This window comes from Panthera leo, chromosome D3 (genome assembly GCF_018350215.1).
Source record: "Panthera leo isolate Ple1 chromosome D3, P.leo_Ple1_pat1.1, whole genome shotgun sequence".
Classification (NCBI taxonomy): domain Eukaryota; kingdom Metazoa; phylum Chordata; class Mammalia; order Carnivora; family Felidae; genus Panthera; species Panthera leo.
Genome location: NC_056690.1, coordinates 58035541 through 58059264, shown reverse-complemented (window position 1 = coordinate 58059264; position 23724 = coordinate 58035541). Strand labels below are relative to the sequence as shown.

Sequence of the window (23724 nt, the reverse complement as noted above, 5' to 3'; positions counted from 1 at the left end):
GACCGACGGACAGATTTTCCCTTGCCCACATCATGAAGACAGACTAGCCCCTTCACAAGTGCCCTCAGAGAAAAGTTTCATGAAGTTTTCATGAACAAGTCCCTGTTAATTATTCTAATATCTAATTTAATTCTCCTAATGTTAGTCGTTTTATGCAATCCCCAGTTCTGTCCCCATTTCCGTCCTTTCCTGGAGAGCTAAAGTCAACAACAGAGAAGACAGCAGAGGCAGCTTCTGAGGTTTACCTCTTGGTCTGTCCTGCTTGGACTTTCCGTGGTCTGTATACCAGCTGTTTTACTGCCTTCAGTTTTTTCAGCAGTCAGATTTCTAGGTATTCGTGTGCCATCCAGTGTCTAGTATCCTATATGACGAGGATTCTGTATAATTGTTAAGGAAGATATGTGTTTGCCTGTTTCTTATTTATAGCCTAATCACAGAAGACTAGAATCAGGCAAGAATGCCACCAAGTTCTCTGCAATGAGTAAGGAAAAATGACACATAAAGAGCTATCTTCCATTGTGGAAAGCTTAGAAGAGAAGTAACCCTTCATGCAAGGAAAAGAGAGAGCAAAAACCTTTTTAGGTCCTTTGCTCTTCAAACAGGGTCCCTAGCCCAGATTTCCGAGTTCTTTTTGAGCGTCCCCTTTGTAAATTCCTTTAATACTCTGTTCCAATGTGTGGAGTGGGGGTCTCTTCACCCATGGTTCGTTGCCTTTTTTTTTTTTTTTTTTTTTTTTTTTTTTTTTTTGCATGAAAGGTTGTTGCCCTGGGGCATATAGTCCACTGATCCTCTTCCTTCCTTTCCATCAGATTGCTCAGCCCTGGAATCAAACAACAGTTGGGCTTAAATTACTCAAGCAGAAGTCCTTATGATGATACAGTAACAAGGCTTTTTCTCTTTGCTAATGTTTCCCTAGAGCACACCATTCCACTGGGCAGTATGGTTATTAACAGCATCTCAAAACTGACTCAACTCAACCAGTCTTCTGTGTATTCACTCCCTAATGCACCAACTCTGACAGACCTGGAGGATGATGCACTTGAAGGTACCTGAAGGAGCCTCTGCTCTGAGTTAGAAATTAACCTGTTTGTTTCCTTCTATAATGTTGAAAACGGTAGGAAGACGCTGTGGCATTATAGTACTCTCCCCAAACCAAAACCTTTCCCCTGTGTGACTTCTTAGGACCATGGGAGTGAGGTAAGAAAACAGCCTGTATCAACAAAGGAAATTTTCATGAAGAAATGCCAGGGTTGAGATTTTTATTTTGTTTCCAGCACTCGCTTCAGTGACTAGCACAGAGTTGGCACTTAATGTATGCCTAGTAAATGAATGAATGTTAAAGATCAACTTCACTCAACATTTCTGTGTGAGGAGCTTTCAGGGAACATGGAATCTAAATGCAGCTCCCTTCCTCCCCAGGCTCTTTGCCATTCCTGATTTAAATTGCTGCTAAAAGCTAGGAGCAACTGGGCATAAGTGAGAACTTTGTCAGAATCGATTTGGCTGCATGTATCAGAGACCCCTTACAACATCTAAACTAAATAGGAGTTTATTTTTTTCATAACAAGAAATCTGGAACTAGGCTGGTGCAGCTGTTTGAGAAAGTCAATGATAAAGTCTCCCTCTGGCTTCTTCCACCCACCTTTGGATATGGCTTTCATCCTCATCATTGGGGAATGTGGGCTCTACTTCCTAGCTTCCAGTCTATGTTCCAGAGAGGAAAAAAAAGAGTAAAAAGCAAAGCAACAACTAAAACTGTCTTTTGGCAGAATCTCTCCCGTTTTATCAGGAAAACAGTAGTTTTCTCAGAATCTCTTGAAGCCACTGGCTAGAAGAGAGTTATCCATAGTTGCAGGGGAATCTGAGGAAGTGAGTATGTTTACCTGTTCAGCATTGTCTCCTCAAACAGAATTGGAGTTTAAGAAAGAGAGGGAGAATGAATATTGAGCAGGTAACTAGTGTCTCCAGTGCCAAGGCCTTGGGTGCATTTAAGGCCATTCTCTCACTAGAAAACCGATGCAAGGCTTTCTGCAACAACTGCATTGGCAGTTGGACACAAGCATAGGCATCCTAGGAGATCCCACGGGTGCACAGTTCCAGACTGTTTCAGTTTCTTAAATATTAAAACTTGAAATGACTTCTTGATCCATGCGTTGCAGTATGGATGTTGTGTTAGCAAGCATGAGAACATTAATCTCATGGTACATCTCCATCAGATGGACCAAGTGCATTGTCCATAAACAGTGATATTTTGAGAGTAATCTTTTCTTCTGAACAGTTGGTCTCAAAATGGGGTTAAAATATTCAATAAACCATATTGTTAGCAGATGTACTGTCATCCAAGCTTTGTTGTTCTATTTTTACAGCAAAGCAGAGATGATTTAGCATAATTCTTAAGGGCCCTAGGATTTTCAGAATGGTCAGTGAGCATTGGCTTCCACCAAGTCACCAGCTACAGTAGTCCTTTCAAAGAGAGTAAGCCTGTCCTTTGAGGCTTTGAAGGTCCTAGGTGGTGTCTTCTTCTAATAGAATGATGTTTGGTCTACATTGAAAACCTGCTATTTAGCCACCACCTTCATTAATTATCTTAGCTAGATCTTCTGGATAACTTGCTATTTTGCCTTGCACTTTTATGTTATAGAGACAGCTTCTTTCCTCAGACCTCATGAACTAACCTCTGCTAGCTTCAGACTTTTCTTCTGCAGCTTCCTCACCTGTCAGCCATAGAATTAAAGAGAGTTAACGTCTTGATCTGGATTAGACTTTGCCTTAAGAGAATGTGATGGCTGGTTTGATCTTCTATCTAGATCACTAAAACTTTCTCTGTATCAGCAATAAGGCTGTTTTACTTCCTTATCATTCTTTAATTTCCTTCGCACTTAAGACTGGGCTGTTTGGCACAAGAAGCCTAGCATTTGGCCTGTCTTGGCTTTCAACATGCCTTCCTCACAAAGCTTAATCATTTCTAGCATTTGATTTAAAGTGAGAGTCATGCGACTCTTCCTTTCACTTGAACCTCCAAAGGCCATTCACTGTAGGGTTACTGATTGGTCTAATTTCATTATTGTTGTGTCTCACGGAACAGAGAAGCCTGAGGAGAGGAAGAGAGATGGGGGAATAATAGCCAGTGGTACAGTCAGAACACATACGTTAATCGTTTGCTACCTTATGCAGGTGTGTTTCATAACAATTATAATAATAACATCAAAACTGGTGCAAACCTCACCAGCACTGTATCTCCCCATCCCTGCATTTTGCAGGGCCTCTGTCTCTGCAGCAGCGACTATGACAGCAGCTGCAGCAGGCCCTGCAGAAGGCTGAGGAGTGCCTTGTTAAGGCTGAGTGCCCTGCCCATGCACACTTGGCAGAGAAGCAGTGGCAGCAGGTCTCATTTTGCAAGCAGACTGGTGCATACCTTGTTAAAACACGCCTCTACCCTGGCTGGAGACCAAACACTGCCCACAGTAGGCCAAGAGAGCTTCTGCAGATGACTGCACTGAAGGAAAAGGTACCTAGGACACAACAGCACACACAACGCATATAAGAAACATACCTGAAGCGCCAGGTCCTGGTGAACAGGGGACACTGTACTGTAGGGCACTGCAGGAATGCTTCTTCATAATGCCATTACTTTGAAGAGCAAGAGACATAGCTGACTTTCCTAACACACAGAAACAGGTACAGAGTTAGACAAAATGAGACCGAGGAATATGTCCCCAGTGAAAGAGACCAAAGTGAAACAGATATAAGTAGTATGCCTAATAGAGAATTTAAAGTAATTGTCATAAAGATACTTACTGGACTTGAGAAAAGAGTGAAGAACATCAGTGAGACCCTTAACACAAAGATAAAAAAGAATCAGAGATGAAGAACACAGTGAAATTTAAAATGCACTTAATGGAATGAATAGACTAGAGGAAGCAGAGGAATTAATTAATGACCTGGAAGACAGAGTAATGGAAAGCCATCAGGCTAAACAAATGATATAAAAAAGAATTATGCAAAGTGAGAATAGACTTAGGGAACTCAGTGACTCCATCAAGTTGTAAGAACATTCATGTTATAGATCCCACAAGAAGGAGAGAGAGAAAAGGGAGGAGAAAATTTATTTGAAGAAATTGTAGCTGAAAACTTCCCTTGTCTAGGGAAGGAAACAGATATTCAGATCCAGGAAGCACAGAGATCTCCCCCAGAAATCAACCCAAGGAGATCCACACCAAGACACATAGTAATGAAAATGGCAAAAGTAGTTATAAAGAAAAAACAATTTTTTGAGAGAGAGAGAGAGAGAGAGCATGAGCAGGAAAGGGGCAGAGAAGGAAAGAGAAAAAATCTTAAGCAGGCTTCCCGGCCAGCATGGAGCCCGACGTGGGGCTCAATCTCATGACCGTGAGATCATGACCTGACCAAAATCAAGAGTCGTTCGCTATCCAACTGAGCCACCTGGCCATCCCGATAAAGAAAATATTTTAAAAGCAGCAAGAGAAAAGAAAACAGTTCCATATAAGAAAAACCCCACAATGCTATATGCAGATTATTCAGCAGAAACTTTGCAGACCAGTATGGAGTGGCATCATATATTCAAAGTGCTGAAAGGATAAAATGTGCAGCCAAGAATACTCTCACCAGCAAGGCTATCATTCAGAATAGAAGGAGAGAAAAAGACTTTCTCATATAGACAAAAACAAAAGGCGTTCGTGACCATTAAACCAGCCCTACAAGAAATATTAAAGGACACTCTTTGGGAAGGAAAGAATAAGTAAAAAATATGAGAAGTAAAAACACAATAACAATAAAGGTAACATACCCATAAAAATCAGTCAAGGATTCGCAGAATAAAACAATGTAAAATATGACCCCATATACCTAGAATGTGCGGGGAGGAAGGAGTAACAATGGGTTCAGACTTTAAAAGTCACTGATCAAAGATCATCATAACAAATATAATAATACAAAAGATTGAAATATCGCACAAATTACCAAAATGTAACACAGACACAAAGTGAACAAATGCTGTTTGAAAAATGATACCAGTAGACTTGCTCAACAGGTTGCCACAAATGTTCAAAGCACAACAAGCAATTTATGCCTGTACTAGAGGAATTCAGGAGCAAAAACTGGGAAGAGCCTGCCACTCAAGAGATGTATGTAGTTCTCAAGAGAGGAAAGGTCACATCTGCTTCTTATGTGTGCTGGGGCTTTTGAACCCCTGAAGGCAAAGAAGTTGTTAAATAAGTAGACTGAGTCTTCCCCGCCTTTGAAGTTGGAAGAATAGAGGTGAACTGGATACCAGAGAGGATCTCAAGAGCCCTCAGCAAAGGACACAGCTAGGGAGAGAGACCACATTGTCCTACATACCCATAGAGATAGGGTATGTCCTACATACCCAGTTGGCATTGGGGCACCTTCTAGGTTCACGCTGTTTAGGATAGTCCAGCAGTTAGAGCCAAGTCTTATTTAAAACAAACAAAATTAATGTTTATTACTTTTGAGACAGAGCTGGAGAACATGTGGGGAAGGGGCAGAGAGAGGGAGACAGAGGATCCCAAATGGGCTTCATGTTGAGAGCAGAATGTGGGGCTTGAACTCATGAGCCATGAGATCATGACCTGAGCCAAAGTCAGATGCTTAACCGACTGAGCTACCAGGCTCCCCTAGACCTAAGTCTAATTGGAGGAGTGCCTGGGTGGCTCAGTCAGTTAAAATCCAACTTGTGATTTCGGCTCAGATCATGATCTCATGATCATGAGCTCGAGCCCCACATCAGGCTCTGTGCTGAACTGTGGAGATTTCTTAAGATTCTTCCTCTCCCTCTTCTCCCTTGCTTGTGCTCACTCATGTGTGCGTTCTCTCACTCACTCTCATAAATAAATAAACAAATAAATACTTACAATGAGGTAAGATTAGAAAAACAAAAAACCTAATTGGAAAAATACTCTTTTCAGGGTACTTTAGTATTCAGAAAGAGGCCAGTCAGAAAGAAAGATACATTGGGAAACACAACCAGAGAAATAAAACTGCTAGAGGATACAGATGAAAACCTAAGTAAAAACAAGAATCAGAATAAAGACATTAAGACAGCACAAAGGACTCCTATAGAAGAACAGTAAAGATTCTCAAACAACTGATGAATTGAAGAATATAAACATTATTGAGATTTGAGTTAATAGCATGATAAACCGAGTGCAAGATGTATTTAAAAGGGGAAAATTATGAAGAAAACGGTGGAAGGGTAAGAGAAGTAGGAAATAGGTCCAGAAGACCTTCCATTGGTATTACAGATGCTCAAGAAAGAGAAGAACACTAGATAGAAAGCCAGTAAACACTGATACAAGAAAATTTCTCTGCAGATTGAAAGGGCTCTCTGAGAGCGAAATTGAATTCATGAGAAAAGAGACACCTAGGCGTTACATAATATGGGAAAGAATTATAGGCTTCTAGGCAAAAAATTTAAGGTACTTATGAAGAAATAATAATCACACTCACATCAGACTTCTTGCAGCAGTGGAAAGTAGAGAGAGAAAGCATATACGGGTTACAGAGAGACAAGAAGTAAAAATCAAAAGGCCCACATATATAGACCAAACATGTAAGGATGTGTAAAACTTCAGGGACATCAATACTCTAACCAAAAGACAAATGCAACTGAATGGAGGTCCCAAGATATGGATATAAAAAGGGAAGGAAACAAGGGATTAGCAAACCTCCTCTGAAAGAGGTGTCTAGGAATCTTAATGTCTAGGAATGTGTTCCATAGCTCTTACGTAAGAACTCTTGGAAAAGGGGACAGATGCAGTGCAAGGAATATTGTAAAACCGATAGTTGGTATTTGAGCAATGCAGAAGCTTAGGGGCCGTGACCCTCCATATAGTCAAAACTCCCCTTATAACTTTGGACTCCCCCCAAACTTAATTACTAATAGCCTACTGTTGACTGGAAGCCTTACCAATAACAATCAATAAATACATGTTTTGTATGTTATTTGTAAATGTATTCATATAATAAATTAAGCTAGAGAAGAGTAAATATTAAGGAAATCATAAGGAAGAGAAAATACATTTATAGTACTGTAAAAAATCCATGTATAGGTGGATGCATGAAGTTCAGATTGTTTTCAAGGGTCAACTGTGTACTGTCTCAGCTAAACCTAAAAGAAAGGAAAGAGGGAAGATATAACAGTGTTACGGGTTAAATTATGCCCCCCCAAATTCATACTGAATTCCTAACTCCTAGTTCAGAACGTGACATTATTTGGAAATAGGGTTATTACAGATCTAAGTAGTTAAGATGAGGTTGTATGGCAGTAGGGTGGACCCCAATTCAATATGACTGGTGTCCTTGAAGACATAGGAAGAATGCCATTTGAAGATGAAGGCAGAGTTGGGGTAGCATTTCCACACACTAAGGAAAGCTAAATTGCCAGTAAACTACCATAAGTTAGGGGAGAAACATGGAACAGATTCTTCCCCCATAGCCATCAAAAGGAACCAACTCTGCCAACACCTTGATCTTGAAACTTGTGGCCTCCAAAATTGTGAGACTACAAATATCTGTTGTTTAAGCCATTCACTTTGGTACTTAGTTACAGCAGCCCTAGCAATTAATATAGAGAATGTTCCTGGGGTCCCTACTAGTAGAAAATGTAGGACAAAGGAGGAAAAGAAGCAGAAAGTAGACGGTATTCTCCTACTATAGGGAAGAAATAGTATACCTTGCTGGGGAAAACAAGAGTGTCTTGATGTTTGAATTTTCTATTTTTGTATAATAGATGATTATCTAACAGTTTCATGAGTCAAGAATTCACCTACACATAAGTAGAGTTCTCCACTTAGGGTCTTACTTACCAGGCTAAAATCAAGGTGTCAGCTGGTGCTGTGATCTCATTTATGGCACAGTGACCTCTTCCAAGCCCACTAGTGGTTGGCCGTACTCAGTTTCTTACAGCTGTGGGATTCAGGTCCCTGTTTGTTGCTGGCTGTTAGCCAGGGATCACTCTCAACTCTGTTAGGCTGCCCTCAGATTATAGCCACATGACCCTCTCAAAACATGGCAGTTTACTTCTCAGCTAGCAGGAAAATGTCTCTCCAGTCTGCTACAACAGTCTCCTATCTTGTAACATAATCAAGGGAATGGCTACAACATCATAGTCACAGGTCCTGACTATACTCAAGGTCAGGAGGTCATGAAAGGTCTGTATATTAAGGAGCAGGAATCCTGGGAGCCATCTTGGAATTCTGCATACCACACTTGATTAGGGGAGATAATGGTCTATTTTCAAATAAGGGTAGAGTCCTATGAATCTAATAATACAAACAAGTGAAAATAAGGAAAGTAACTAATATAGAAATAAAAATGTACAGTAATATCACCAACCTAATAATATTGAATCACATGAGTAAAAATGAGGGAAAAGAAGAAACATATATTAGGAAACAAAACATTAAGAGAAATAAAAGAAGACAGATCAATCACTATATTAAATGTTCTGGGATTAAGTTTCCCTTTTTTTTTAATGTTCATTTATTTATTTTTGAGCAAGAGAGAGCACAAGTGGGGGTGAGGAGGGGGGCAGAGAGAGATTGGGAGACACAGAATCCGAAACAGGCTCCAGGCTCTGAGATGTCAGCACAGAGCCCGACACAGGGCTTAAACTCACAAACTGTGAGATCATGACCTGAGCCGAAGTCAGATACTTAACCAACTGAGCCACCCAGGTGCCCCTAAATTTCCCTTTTGAAAACCAAAGACTGTCAATATAAAAAGCAAAGCTCATCTATTTTATTTTTAGGAGCAGAGCTAAACTGATGAAAAGACTTCCTCTTCTGGTAATGGCAGACAGGTAATTCACGAGAGCCTTCCTGCTAAAGACAACTGAGAAGTCAGACCAAAATACAAAAACCATCTTCCTAAAATGTTTACCAGAGAGCTAACAAGATGATGAGGTAATATCAGATCAACATCCAGAAGACAGAAATCCAGGGAAGAGATGCAGCATTTGGAGTTGCTTTTGCCTGGGGTACATTGCCCTTTTCAAACAGGCACTGAGGATGCTGGAAAGCTGTGAATTGGACTCGTTTTGAAGCCAGGGGAATAAAACAGAGTCCAAGACTTAGAAAAGTTGGCACCCACAAAAACTACCCTGCTTTTCAGGTTGGCACCATGAGGAGCAGTACCAGAGGAGACTGAATGAACCGAAAGTAACCATTTTTCACATGGACTGAAGCTCACGTGTAAGTCCTATGTGTGTCCCAGAACATGTTAAATCCCAAAACTAGACTAAATTGATTCCAGATTACTAAGCTCCTCAGGGGCCTAGCAGAAACAAACAAATTCACTCTAGAGAAATGTTCTACAATGGATTGTCTTAATGGTTGCATAACTGTAAATATACTAAAAAACCATTGAATTGTATAGTTTAAATGAGTAAGTGGTATGATATGTGAATTATATCTCAGTTAAGCTCTTACATAAAAAGAAAATTCTACCCTAGAAGAAGATAACATTACCTTAGACCTCAAACTGTTTTATAAATAATTTTTCAAAAAATAATTACTTTAAAAAATACGCACATGAAGAAACACAACTCCATGAACAAGAACCAGCACAAATTAACAGGTAACAAAAAAGAGATCCACTGGTACACCCAAGAGAGAAATTATTGGGCACAATAATATGCTAATGTACACATGAAGATAAAACCGAACTAAAATTTCGGTGAGGAACTGAAAATAGGTGACACTTTATTTGGTAAAAAAGGAAGCAAGACTCAAATATTGACCTTTTGGTAATGGCAGAGTACATTTTACCATATCAAGACTACTCTGCGAAAGCTTTTTCTTTTTTTTTTCTTTAAAGTTTGTTTATTTTTGAGAGAGAGAGACAGAACACAAATGGGGGAGGGGCAGAGAGCGAAGGATACACAGAATCCAAAGCAGGCTCCAGGCTCTGAGCTGTCAGCATGGAGCCCAATGTGGGTCTTGAACTCAAGAACCAGGAGATCATGACCTGAGCCAAAGCCAGACATTCAACCAGCTGAGCCACCCAGGTGCCCGTCTTTAAAACACACACACACACACACACACACACACACACACACACACACACACAAGCGCGAGTGGGCAGAAGGTGAGGGGGACAGAAGATCCAAAGCAGGCTCTGCGCTAACAGTTTTGGTGCCGACAGCAGTGAGCCTGATGCAGGGCTCGAATTCATGAACCAGGAGATCATGACCTGAGCCAAAGTCAGACGCTCAGCCGCCCAGGAGGCGCCCCTCCTCTGGGAAAGCTTTAAAAACTGGAGTGGCATCTATAAATGGCAGAAGGGAACCACACTGAGTGAGTTTCGTATTTTTATTACTTTTCTCCAGAGGACAGACCCTGGTCATCATCAGTCAGGGCTGCTGAAACTTGGTGGGACCCTACAATCTGGATTTTAGATTTCACCCAAGATGGAGTAACAGACTTGATTTATCCTCCAGCCTGGAGATATATAGATATATAAAAATGGATTTCACGACACTGACCATCAGGCAGTGGAGGACAATGAGCCTGAAAGATGGAAATAAAGAAAGGGAACCTCAGCTTATTACTTCAAGAGAGTTTTCCAGCCTACAGCATAGAGAGGGGAAGCCAGGCAGAACTTGTTGTACTCCGTGAATTGATCAAAAAGAGTATGAAAGTATAACCTCTAGTAGAGAGGAAAGCCATGTTTAAAATTTTTTTAGTTTTGGCACAAAAACAGACACTCAGATCAATGGGACATAATAGAGAACCCACAAATGGACCCACAAACACATGGCCAACTAATCTTTGACAAAGCAGGAAAGAATATCCAATGGAATAAAGATAGCCTCTTCAGCAAGTGATGCTGGGAAAACTGGACAGCAACATGCAGAAAAATGAACCTGGATCACTTTCTTACCCCATACACAAAAATAAACTCTAAGTGGATGAAAGACCTAAATGTAAGACAGGAAGCCATCAAAATCCTCAAAGAGAAAGCAGGCAAAAACCTCTTTGACCTTGGCCGCAGCAACTTCTTACTCAACACATCTCCGGAGGCAAGGGAAACAAAAGCAAAAATGAACTATTGGGACCTCGTCAAAATAAAAACTTCTGCACAGTGAAGGAAACAATCAGCAAAACCAAAAGGCAACTGATGGAATGGGAGAAGATATTTGCAAACGACATATCAGATAAAGGGTTGGTATCCAAAATCTGTAAAGAAATTACCAAACTCAACACCCAAAAACAATCCAGTGAAGAAATGGACAAAAGACATGTAGGTACTTCTCCAAAGAAGACATCCAGATGGCCAACCGACACATGAAAAAATGATCAAATCACTGTCAGCATCAGGGAAATACAAATCAAAACCACAATGAGAAACCACCTCACACCTGTCAGAATGGCTAACATTAATAACTCAGGCAACAACAGATGTTGGCGAGGATGTGGAGAAAGAGGATCTCTTTCGCACTGCTGGTGGGAATGCAAACTGGTGCAGCCACTCTGGAAAACAGTATGGAGGTTCCTCAAAAAATTAAAAATAGAACTAAAAATAGAACTAGAGCAATTGCACTAGTAGGTATTTAATCAAGGGATACAGGTATGCTGTTTCAAAGGGACACATGCACCCTAATGTTTATAGCAGCACTATCAACAATAACCAAAGTATGGAAAGAGCCCGATGTCCATCGATGGGTGAATAAAGAAGATGTGGCATATATATAGAATGGAGTATTACTTGGCAATCAAAAAGAATGAAATCTTGCCATTTGCAATTACAAGGATGGAACTAGAGGATATTATACTAAGCAAAATTAGTGAGAGAAAGACAAATATCATATGACTTCACCCATGTGAGGACTTTAAGATACAAAACAGATGAACATAAGGGAAGGGAAAGAAAAATAATATAAAAACAGGGAGGGGTACAAAACATAAGAGACTCATAAATATGGAGAACAGACGGTTACTGGAGGGGTTGTGGGACGGGGGGTGGACTAAATGGGTAAGGGGCATTAAGGAATCTGCTCCTGAAATTATTGTTGCACTATATGCCAACTAACTTGGATGTAAATTTAAAAATTTTTTTAAGAAATAATTTTTAATTATTTCTTAAAACTTTTTTAGTTAGAAATGTAAATAAACACATTTGTATAAAATTATATGTATGGCTATATGTATAAGTAAAAAAATAGTATTTCTAATTGAGCCAGGCTTAGCACTAATTATAAAATAACATTAAATATTATAAACATGCATTTTAGACAGAGGAAAGGAGATTCTAATCAAAAGATCATAGTGGGGCGCCTGGGTAGTTTAATCAGTTGAGCGTTCAACTCTTGATTTCAGCTCAGGTCATCTCACGGTTTGTGGGTTTGAGCCCCACATCAGGGTGTTTGCTGACACCTCAGAGCCTGCTTGAGATTCTTTCTCTCTCCCTCTGCTCCTCCCTGCTCGCTCACTCTCTTAATAAACTTCAAAAAAAATTTTAAAAATTTTCTCTCTCTGCCCCCTGCTCACATGCACTTGCTCTAAAATTAACATTTTTTTTTTTTTTTTTAAAGTGCTATAAATGAGGAGAAAGCAGTTATCTGGGGAAAAGAACAGTTGTGTCAACATCGGGCCAGATTACTTAGCCTTTATGTATTCCCATTCTCAGCAAGTTCAGGTTGTTTTCCTTGTGCCACCTTCCCCCAGATTGCGTGATACTGTCTTTTGGTGATGGAGAAGCCCAGACAGAAGGCTTGAACCATGGATACGATCCTGGGCATTTAGAGTATAGAATTCATTTGGCCCACATTGGAAATAGTCGTTAAGAATATGTCTGAGAGGAGCATCTGGGTGGCTCAGTCGGTTAAACATCTGACTCTTGATTTCAGCTCAGGTCATGATCTCACTGGTTTGTGGGATCAAGCCCCATGTTGGGCCCTGTTCTGTGAACGCAGAGCCTGCTTGGGGTTCTCTCTCTCCCTGTCTCTCTGCCCCTCCCCTCCACATATGCACAGCCGCTTTCTCTTTTTCTCTAATATGTTTTTAAAGACTATGTCTGAGATAAGGTTTTTTCCGGTTTTGGTTTTTTTTTCCTCACCCTAGCAAAACTGGACAAGTAAGTATGTATTTGAGTTGAGTATGTTTGAACATGACCATTAACTTCTGGATTTGCAGCCAGTGAGAACCAGCCAGAGAAGCCTCACTTTGATTCTCGAAGTGTGATATTTGAGCTGGATCCTTGCGATGGGAATGGGAAAGTTTGCCTTGTCTACAAAAGAGGGAAGCCAGGTAAGAATCAGTGACAAGCATGGGGCTGCCGTTGGGTGTGCATGGATGCCACTGGGTCTCTTGGAGATGCCAAGACTGAGAAATCCCCTTTGGTCCTCCCTGAGCATCTCCTTCTAGGCCAATCACTAGAGTCTTTTTAAGCTGTCATCATTTGTGAGTTACTACAAAACAGTGGGAGTAGGATACTAAGCAAGTAAAAAGTAAAAGAAATGGTCATTCTGTTTTATAGGCTTCTCCAGCAGGCTCACACATTAGGAAAGCATCCAGGAAAAGCATTATCCTTCTAGTATACTTCTATACATAGGCAAGTTGACAGCACTAAAAACCTGAATTAGTAAACCTCAAGCTAAAGACCTCAGATGAGAAATCCAGAGTAAAAGCCTCCAGCCTCTGTTGAAGCAGCTGTTATCTGCCCCCCGTCCCCCAACAGCAGTTCAGGCCCTGGCTTAGGGACTGTAGACAAGGCCGAGCCCTCTTTTAGTAGCTCTCTGCCTGGTAGGGGTGAGAAGATACAGACGCCAGGATTTTGCCCCTGGAGAAAAGAGGGGCCATCTTTGCAAAGTAGCCTTCCATCTACATATTGGGTTATGGGAAGGTGTGGTACAAGAGGAGTTGTGAGGTAAAGGAAGCATCCAGGCAAAGACACACAGTAAAGTTACACCATGGGAAAGTGCAACTGATTTGGAAGGAGTGACAGATAACTTCAGTTCATTGGGCTGCCCGGTTCATCTTGTGGATGGGGAGGAGATGAAGCCAGAGGCCAGTTCCCCTTCATGCAGAGCTTGGCAGGAGTTTGGACCTGACAGTGGGAAGCCAAGGTTGTTCAGTAGAAGAATGGCAGAATTGAGATGCAAGTGTATGTGACCACAAGCAGTCTTGGAAGAGGAAGAGACTGGAGGGTTGGGGCCACATAGGGAGACATTAAGTCCATTAGACAGGAGATGCACTAGATTAGAGGTCTGCAGTAGGAAGAGTGGAGTGTCAGAAGCAAATGAGGTGGGAGCTGGTGTGATAGTGCCTGCTTCAGTTCAGCCGGGACCTCTCGCAACAGTGCAGGTGGGATCCAGGACGGGTGCTGGTCTGGGCTCCTTCGTAGTGGCTGCTCACAGCCCCTCAGATTCCTGATGGAGACCTCTTCAGAAGACCAGAGCCATTCAGAGTCTGCTTCCATCAGGAAAGCTGAGATCACAGTATGTCCCACTGGAGCAGGGGTGGCTGAATGGAGAGCCTGAGTGCACAGAAGGCCAGTGCCAAGCACACAGGGCAGTCAGCTGACTGATCAGGAATCTGTAAAAAATAATACCAATGAAATGCCTAACAGTGGCCACTGGAGCATAGGCCTGGGAGGTTGGGGGGAGGGAACTTTAATTTTACATCCTTGAAGTATTGGAATTTTTTTTTTTTTTTTTGACGTTACAGATAAAAGGAGAAAAGTGTGGGGTGCCTGGGTGGCTCAGTCGGTTGGGTGTCCGACTACAGCTCAGATCATGATCTTGCAGTCCGTGACTTTGAGCCCCACATGGGGCTCTGTGTTGACAGCTGGGAACCTAGAGCCTGCTTCGGATTCTGTGTCTCCCTCTCTCTCTGCCCCTCCTCTGCTCACGCTCTGTCTCTCTCTCTCTCAAAAATAAAAGATTTAAAAAAAAAAAAAAAAAGGAGAAAAGTGTTACACCATGCATTCATTTCTTTTGTCTGCTATTTCAGCATTGGCGCAAGACGCTGAGATTTGGTTCCTGGACAGAGCGTTATACTGGCATTTTCTCACAGATACCTTTACCGCTTACTATCGCCTGCTCATCACACACCTAGGCCTGCCACAGTGGCAGTACGCCTTCACCAGCTACGGCATTAGCCCACAGGCCAAGGTAAGGGAGGGACACCTATCATCTCAAACTGGACTATCAGAATCTACTGAGATGCTTACCTTGCAGATTCTCAGTTTCCCTGATTCAGAAGACCCGGGATGGAGCCCAAGAACCTGCATCTTCATAATGCAAGGCAGATGATTCCAGTGTAGGTAGACAGCCTCACTTTATACTGAACTAAGTGGTTCCCAAACTTGACTGATCCTCAGGATCACCTGGGAGTTTACTTTCTAATTAAATTTTATTGAGGGCTTAGGTCAAGTTGTTTTGCATAGTATGTAGATACAGGAAAAGTGAAAAGTCAGTCTCTTACTCCCAGATTCTCCAGCCTCCCAGCCTTCCCCAGAGGCAGCCACTGTTCCCCTTTTCTTGTGCCTTTCACAGGACACTTTACTGCCTAGAAAGTATGCATGCATGCATACGATTTTTGGTTCCTTTTTTCTAAATCACAACTGCAATAATACACCTTTCACATCGTTCTGCAACCTTCTTTTCACTTAACATTCCATCTTGGAGCTCACTTCCTACAGTACATACAGAGATGTCCTTTTTAGTGATACAGAATATTCCACTGTATGGATGTGCCTCATTTATATTACACATCTGGGCAACACTTCAAACATACGATTGCCAGGTAATGCTCATATGCCGCCTGGTATGCCCGGAAGAACTTAGGCTGGGTGGCAATAAATGAGGGATTCAGCTCCATGTATGTATTCATCTGGTGGGCCCCACTTTGCTCAAATGTTGCATAACAGCATCATCCAGTCAACCCTGTGACATCAATAAATGTGATGCTCTTTGCCCAGAAGGGGAAGACAGCACCAACAGGCACCTGCCTTCAGCCAAGGCCTGCTACTGGCCTCTGTTATGCACCTTCCGTGTGAGGAAGGCACTGCCCAGTCTACCTGGTGGGCAGTGGCTGGTTTGAGGACAGAACAATTAGAAGAACACTGATGATCTGGGACCTAACATCCCACACTCAGGGCTCACTAGATCAGAAGGAAGGATGTTTACTCACATTCTTAGTCCTCGCGCTGCATTTATTGTAAAGGTTAGGAGACCTCATGAAGCAATGTGTGTGCCATCACTTTCACTTAAAGGAAGTACTAACAGATTTCCAAGGCAGTTTTTCAGAAAGCCTTTTGCTCTCTTTGCCCCATCTCCCCAGCTCTCTGTCCCCTGGATCCCCACTAAAAAGCATAAACAGTGGCATTTCTCCTTTGAATTGTGACCGCTTTCCCAATTCTGCCTTACAGCAATGGTTCAACATGTATAAACCTATCACCTACAACACAAACCTACTCGCAGAAGAGACCAACTCCTTCGTGAACAAGCTGGATCCCAGCAAAGTGTTCAAGAGCAAGAACAAGACCTTAAGCCCCAAAAAGAAAGGGCCTGTCCAGCCTGCAGGTGGCCAAAAAGGGCCCTCAGGTCCTCCTTCCACCTCTAAATCCTCTTTTAGTCCTGGAAACCCTGTCCGCAAATGAGCACCTCCACATCCCTGCCAGCGCCACAGCGATGTTTTCCATGCACAGATGGCCCAAGCCTCCGATTCTGTGTGTGGCACCACAGGCCTCTTCGCCGTCTAAGTGAGCCAAATCATAGTCCTTTTACTCCTGTTGGCATTAGCCAGGAGTTCAAGGGCATTCTCAGGTCTCCCCCCCGAGTCCTTTCCTCACCCCCAGCCTCCAAAAGCTGTGGAGAGCTTCAGAACTTACTAAGTAGCTAAATAATCTGTTCAGGGCTTTCCCCTCTCCCCATCCCCACTCCTCTGCATCCCTCAGCCGTGATTAGAGAAGGCCCCTGAGGAAATCGCTGGTTTTGACCCATGAGACATTAGAACTGTATTCTTCAGTTAGTAACCACTAGCCACATGTGGCTGTTTATATGAAAAATTCAGTTCCTCAATTGCATTAGCCATGTTGTGAGTATTCATGTGACTAGTAGATTCTGTATTAGACAACACAGAGATAATGGAACATTTCCATCATCACAGAAAGTTCTTTTGGGCAGCACTGCGTTAGAATATTTTCATGCTGCCCTTTCTTGGTTCATTTTTGTTAGAAAATGTGGATACCTTAATTTGATGGGTCATAACGGTCCGTGAAAATTCTTGAAGATACAATTGTACATGTTCTTTTTATTTTTCATAATTCTCTGCTCCCTTTTCAGATTGCTATAAAGTTTGTCAACATTATCTTAATTTTTTTTTTTTAAGAGGAAGTGATCTGCTGTACTTGAACCATTTAAAAACAAAAACTCCCAAGTATTGTCTACAGGACTCTTCATAAAGAATTTTGGTAAAACCACTGTTGACAAGAGCTTTCCACCTGCTCTGCCTTCTAACTGCTTCCAACAATTCATGGAGTGGCAGAAAGGGACAAAGAGGGACCAAGCTGTCAAGGATGAGAGCTGAAGTCTTAGTCTTTTAGAAATATTTTTCTTCCAAAACTGATCAAACCAAAGGGAGAACCAATAGCACCAGATAAGTGATTCCAGCCTGTGGCTGCTACTCCAAAACAAGTCAAGGTCAGAAGGGGATTGAGAAGTCCTGTCATCCTCTCCTGTGGCAAGCACCCTTCCTCTAGTGCTTGTTGAGTCCCCTGAGTTACTTTGAAGTCAGGCCTGGCCCCGTTCTGCTTTCCACAGGTGAAGCAGCAGAAGACCCAGGAGAGCAGCAGAGCCCTTCACATCAGCAGGAGCCCTCTTAGAATATAGCAGAGGATGGGGGTTCTGGTGAGGAAAGGAGAGCATGAAGACTCGGGCAGCTAGCTGATGTGTAGGACCAAGCACAGAATGAAGATGTCCAGAAATTAGGAAAATAGTACCATTAAAGGCATTGAAATGTTCTCCCTTTCTTCCATGGTCTCTCACATCTTGTTATGGTGGATTTTTATTTTCTACTTAATACTGTTCTAAGTAACGAAAAATTTAAATTCTAAATTATTAGCATTAACTTTATTCATCTTTGTATTATGCAATTCCAGTTTTAAACTACAACTAGAAGGGCAGTGAACTCGTGTAGAATCACCAAAATTAGATAATTTGCATTTCATAGTGTATGTGCACATATTGTATGTATATGTATTTTGTCCTTACTAGAACACTGGAAACACTGCCAAAACAAACAAAAAAAAAACCAAAAAACGAAAAACCTATCTCAACTATTCACTTCTTCATATGTACACATTCTTATCATTCTAATGAGTAAGGAAGGACTGAAAGAACTATGGGCTGCCTTTTGTTTTCGTTTTTTCTTGTCATCATGTTCAGCATAAGTGGATGGCTAATGAAGTGAGTAAATGGCTAATGACATGAGTACAATAAAAACTTTAAAAAAAAAGTAACATGAGTGAAAAAGGATATGACAGGGTTCCATGGTCATTCATGCTGCTTAGAATGCTATTACCTTCTTTTTGCGTTCAAAGTCTGGTTTAAATAGTGTGGCCTCTTAGGGCTTTCGGGGCCCCACTTAGTTGTAGGAATAACTTGCTTATATTTACTTTGCATCTCCTCTCAACTCCTGCATCACGGGTCTGCTGGAATTTTGTGCATACAGACATCACGAAGGCTCTGAGTGGGTTGGTGAGGAACAGTGGGCACACACTGCATGAGACTTCACTTACAAAACACAAGTTCAGAAACAACATTAAGAACTTCAGACAACAGGAGAGCATTAAACCAAGGGCATGGCCCGTTGAGTGCAGGGTCCTCTGTGCCACTGCCCTGGTAAAGGAAGGCAGGAGCATTCCTGGGGAAAGACCTCAGACAACATGTAAGTTGAGTGTGCTACATGGGAGATAAAAACTCGTCCATGAGATTTATGTTTTGAAACAAAAGCAATTAAAATGGCAGTAGGCTGTATAAGTCAGTTGCCCAAGAAAAAGACACTATGCTGGAATCACAAAATGAGAATGAATGGCAGAATGCCATTTAATGCATTGATGTAGTTAAGGTTGTGCTTAAAGTACCACATCATCACGCTGCTTGAGTCCTACAGCAGGGAAGGACCCAAACCAAGGATGTTATGACTTGCATATAACAATCCATAGAATCCCTTGAAGCTGTGCTCCCCAAACTTGAACATGCATCAGTGTCACTGGAGTTGGAAGGAGTCACTAGGAGAGAAGACACTCAAATCCCTTTCCAGACCCACTAAATCAAATTTGCAAGGAAATACAGGCATCAGGACTTGCAGTCAGCTGGAATTCTGACAATAATGCTTACTGAGTCTGAAACTTTCTACTTAATGAGTCTAGGTGGTTGTGTCTTCGTTGCATGGAAAAGAACTTCAAGTCTGTTTTTAATCTAGTAAAGCATGTACAATGATTGGAACAGAAGGACCAAGGGACCCTGTGTGAACTATGTATTTTTTTAACTTTTTATTAAGGAGAATTTTAAACATTTACAAAGATGTGCAGAATAATGAATCCCATGTATGCATCACTTGGTCTCAACAATTCTTATGACCAAGCATGTTTTATCTATATATCTAGTCTTTACCCTTCCAATTTTAATTTTTTTACATAACTCTAAATTACAGTTTTTTGCATTACATTTTCACAATTCCTCTAAGGATTATGATATATATTCTGTTTTCAATACAGTATCCACTCATATGGCATCCCTAGTAGCCGTATTTGTGTAGAATTCGGTCCCCCTCCCCCACCCTTGATCACAGGTGACTGGACAGTGGGTAGATACCAATTTAAATTGACTACACTTTAACCCTTGGGGTCTTGTGATGCATTTCTTCTTTGGTTTAAGCTAACCCAGACTGCATTGTTTTTCTAGCTAAGCATTCCCTGGCTAATCCACAGCCTCCATTATGGAGCTATTGTGAAGATTAAATCAGACAATTGAGAACTCAGAATAGTCTTTTTCCCTTCTTCCTTTATAATATGACTCCAACCTTTCTTTCCAGCCATTAACTTTCTACATGCACCATCTGACTCTGCCTCCTGATCCACTCACTTTCCTTCTAAAACACCACCATGGTTCTCCTTCCATGACTATATAGTTTCCTACCTGCCAGTGCTGGCCAGATGTCCCTGCTCTTCCTCCCAAGGCTCTGCTCCAGTCTCCTCCACATCGGAGCTCTCCATGAAGCCCTAGTCCACCAGGAGAGCCCTCTCCAGAGTGGAAAGCCACATGCCAGTACCACTCAAGTAATCTCAGGTCATGTTGCCTCGTTTCCTGTCTTTGGTGGTTGTTGAGACAAGGACTGTGTTACTGAGGGAAGCCATGCTGCTTGGTGTGCAACTCCGTGAACCATTAAAAAAGATTGAACTTCAGTTAATACATGATTTTGTGCTAAAATATTGAGTTACCTAATATTTAAATCAGGATAGACCGGAGGAAACAGACAACAAAGCAAAGCAAGTTAAAAAAAAAAAAAAAAAGTGCAAATGCTAATTTATTTCAATGCTTATGCAAATTGTGAAAAGGCAGCTACTACTTTAGAGGCAGGACACTCCAGCTCATAGACCGCTTCTGTCAGAAGACCTGGCCATCACGAAATCTGTTACTGATACACTGCAAAGGTTTTGGCATCCAAACAGTATCTCCCAGACTGCCTCTTGCCACTCACTGGCTATGGCCGAAAATCTTTTACCAATGTGCCTTGGTTTGTAGTTTAAGAAATGTAGTCTTTGTGATTACCCATTCTTAAGTTTTTTTTTTACAGCACCTAGTGCCCAGGCCTTGCCCAGTACCTACCCTTGGTACATGTAGCACACAGAATGAAAGACCATCTAACTGGTGGTCTTCAGTATCCAACTGGCTAGTTTGACATGGATAAAACCTGTTGTGAGCAGACTTCCAGATGATACGGGTGAGATGCAGTAGTGAGGACCAGCCAGAGGGCGACAGGGTGAAAACAAGCACCACAGGAACTGAAGCGGTGCTTTATAAAGCTTTATTGCAAAAGTGGGTTTAGCGGTTGTCAGAGATGGGTGTGTTGGACCACAGCATGTATGACAAGTTCATACAGCCCCGATGTAGACTCAGAGGAGAGTGTGCATCTAGGCAGATCTGTCGGGACCACACTGAATACCAATCACGTGGCATTCTCTGAGGACAAGAAATCCCAAGGCTTGGAACACAACGTGGGCAGTGGGTAGACCTAGATCTGTAGACGCTGTTTGAAGTTTTTGGAGTAAACATAGTCCAAAGCAGTTTTACACACAAATTTTACAAAAATTCTCCTTTATATAAAATGAATATATAGAGAGTATATATATATACAAATGTGTTTTCTCTCATATCCGTGCTAATACGCTAGTGACTAACCACATGTAGCCATTTAAATTTAAAATTCCATGCCTCATGTCTCTACCCACATAGGTTGAGTAACCACGTTCGTCTAGTGGCTACCACACAGAATGGGGTATAGAAATTTCTGCCACCACAGGAAGTTCTCCAGAGCAGCCCTATCCTAGACCACGCATGACTTATTTTCACCTTACGATTCGCAGAATGATTTTGCTGCAAAGCCCCTTTATACCGTACTCTGCTCTGCGCACATTACCTGGAGACACTTTAAGACACAGCATCCTCACATCCTTTCCTACTTTGTATGCTCTTTTTATAACTCCTGGCTCATGGTGAACGCCAGGGATGCGCCAGCATGCCACTGCACACCCTGGAAAGGGGGCTGTTGTCCTGGCTGCACAGTGGACTGTGCACCTTCTGGGCTTTGCCCCACGTGCTGGTCAAAGGGCCCAGGGCAGCTCAGCCTCTCAGCGTCTACACAGCGTCTGTCCCCGAAAGCGGATGGAAACGAAAGAGCAGGTTTCTGCATCTTTGAACAGCTCATCTCCTCTGCCCTTACAGGGAACAGGTGGCCCTGATTTGAGAACACTCTCCTGAGCCCAGAAAGAAGAAACGTTTCTCAAAGTACCTGCCATTATTTTGGAGATCGGTTACCTCTTCACAGCAGAAAGCCTGGCAAAGGATAGCTTGGAGACCAACCAGAGCAGGGACGCAGCCCTCAGAATTCTTAGTTCAAGTCCAACCAAGGGATCAAAAGTTGCAAATGAGGGACCATCTATTCGGGACAAGATTAAACCTCTGGAAAAACCGCTTACCTTTACCACAGCTCCAGTTCCCAACTGTCCACTTTTAAACTTTGTAAATAAGGTTATCCCTTGGGATAGAGGTGGAGGCATAGATTGCTCTTGAGGGTCTGTATTTACGTGTCTGGAGGTTCCTGAGGCACATCTCCCACAGATGGCTCTAGACCATGGCCACACACAGGTTCTAGAACAGAGTATTGGGATTCCAGAATATAGGCTTATTGAGCAACTTTACTAAGAACTATTTTCCTTTACTGATTCTAAAACACTACTGTGGCCTTAATTATTATCTCCACAAATTATTTTAGACCTTTTTTTTTTAAATGGGGAAAAATATTAATCCATTAAAAGCAGGAAGAATTCAGTCAAGTACAAGACATTTAAAAATTTGTCTTAACACATCATTTTTTCATAAATACAACCTTATAAAGTTTAATTTAACCCAATCCTTGGTTGGTTTAGGAAGTTGTCGATCTCGGGATGCCAATTTCAGATGGCTCAGTCAGTTAAGCTTCCAACTTCAACTCAGGTCATGATCCTGCTGTTGGTTCGAGCGCCGTATCGGGCTCTGTTCTGGCAGCCAAGAGCCTGGAGCCTACTTTGAATTCTGTGTCTCCCTCTCTTTCTCTGCGCCACCCGCCCCCCCCGCCCCCGCCATTCTCATTCTCTCTCAAAAATAAAACATTTTAAAACTTTTTTTTAAAAAGTTGTCAATTTCCATAACCTTTACAATTTCAGGACAGTTTTTCTTCCAAAGTGATGCAAATTATTTTTTTCATACCACCTGCTGGGAGGGATGCTGGATTAGAATCCATTTCCTTCCATTGAGTCTGTATTTCTAAGGTTGGGTTGAGCTGGGAATCGACTCTATTCCCTTTGCCGTTTCCAATCTTATGCCTTAATCTTCTAAATCAAGGGCTCTGACGTTGAATTGCTCTAATCCTGTCCAGGTCTACCACCAGCTGCTATGTACAGAGTTCTAGTGTAGATGACCTTATCTAAATCAGTATTATCATCCAGGATGTTTTTTAAGAGACCAGATAAAGCAGCTATAAAAGCTTTCCCAAGCACCCAACTCTTCCTGTATAGCTACCATGTTTTTTATTCTTTATTTGAAAGTTGAGGTTTGCAAAAGTATATTCCACTGGGTACACAATTCGAGTATTGTTTGGAAAGGGTGACTGTCTCCATTTCCTAGCCCACTTCCATTTTCAGAAGCATCTGGCTGTCCCTCATTGGAACCCCTTTAGAGAGCAGTGCAGGTTTAAAAGCATTTTTTTTAGGCAGATGCTATTAAGGGCCAGGGATTCTGAAGGAAAATGAGCTTTCTGTTTTATTTTCCAAAAGCACAAGAGACCATGCCCCTGCTTAGCTGGGTCAACGGAATAGTCCCAATTATCGCCGTAACTTCTCAAAAGAGAGGAAAACCCACTGCCGACATAGTAATAGAAGGTGCCCTACTTACCTTGTGGTTGATTTAATGTTTTTATCTGT

The 23724-nt window shown here is 41.9% G+C and overlaps 1 protein-coding gene and 1 long non-coding RNA gene across 5 annotated transcripts in view; one reads left to right on the top strand and one right to left on the bottom strand.

Annotated features, from left to right (window-relative positions):
* Positions 1-18508, top strand: part of TPGS2 (tubulin polyglutamylase complex subunit 2) — a 67053-nt gene extending 48545 nt beyond the window's left edge. For 2 of the 4 annotated variants that reach the window (XM_042911443.1, XM_042911444.1), the window contains 4 exons: positions 917-1045; positions 13173-13286; positions 14991-15151; positions 16411-18508. In XM_042911443.1, coding sequence (XP_042767377.1) covers positions 917-1045; positions 13173-13286; positions 14991-15151; positions 16411-16641 — 635 coding nt within the window. In that variant the 3' untranslated portion in view covers positions 16642-18508. Of the gene's footprint in view, positions 1-916; positions 1046-8788; positions 8840-9150; positions 9231-13172; positions 13287-14990; positions 15152-16410 lie in introns of those variants that run through there. The other 2 variants (XR_006195531.1, XM_042911445.1) reach the window with 2 other exon arrangements.
* Positions 741-22757, bottom strand: LOC122204174. The gene is made up of 4 exons (XR_006195532.1): positions 22243-22757; positions 14326-14573; positions 3554-3661; positions 741-820 (listed from the first exon to the last, which is right to left on the bottom strand). It is a non-coding gene; the product is annotated as an uncharacterized LOC122204174 (long non-coding RNA).
* Between the last annotated feature and the right edge of the window lie 967 nt (positions 22758-23724).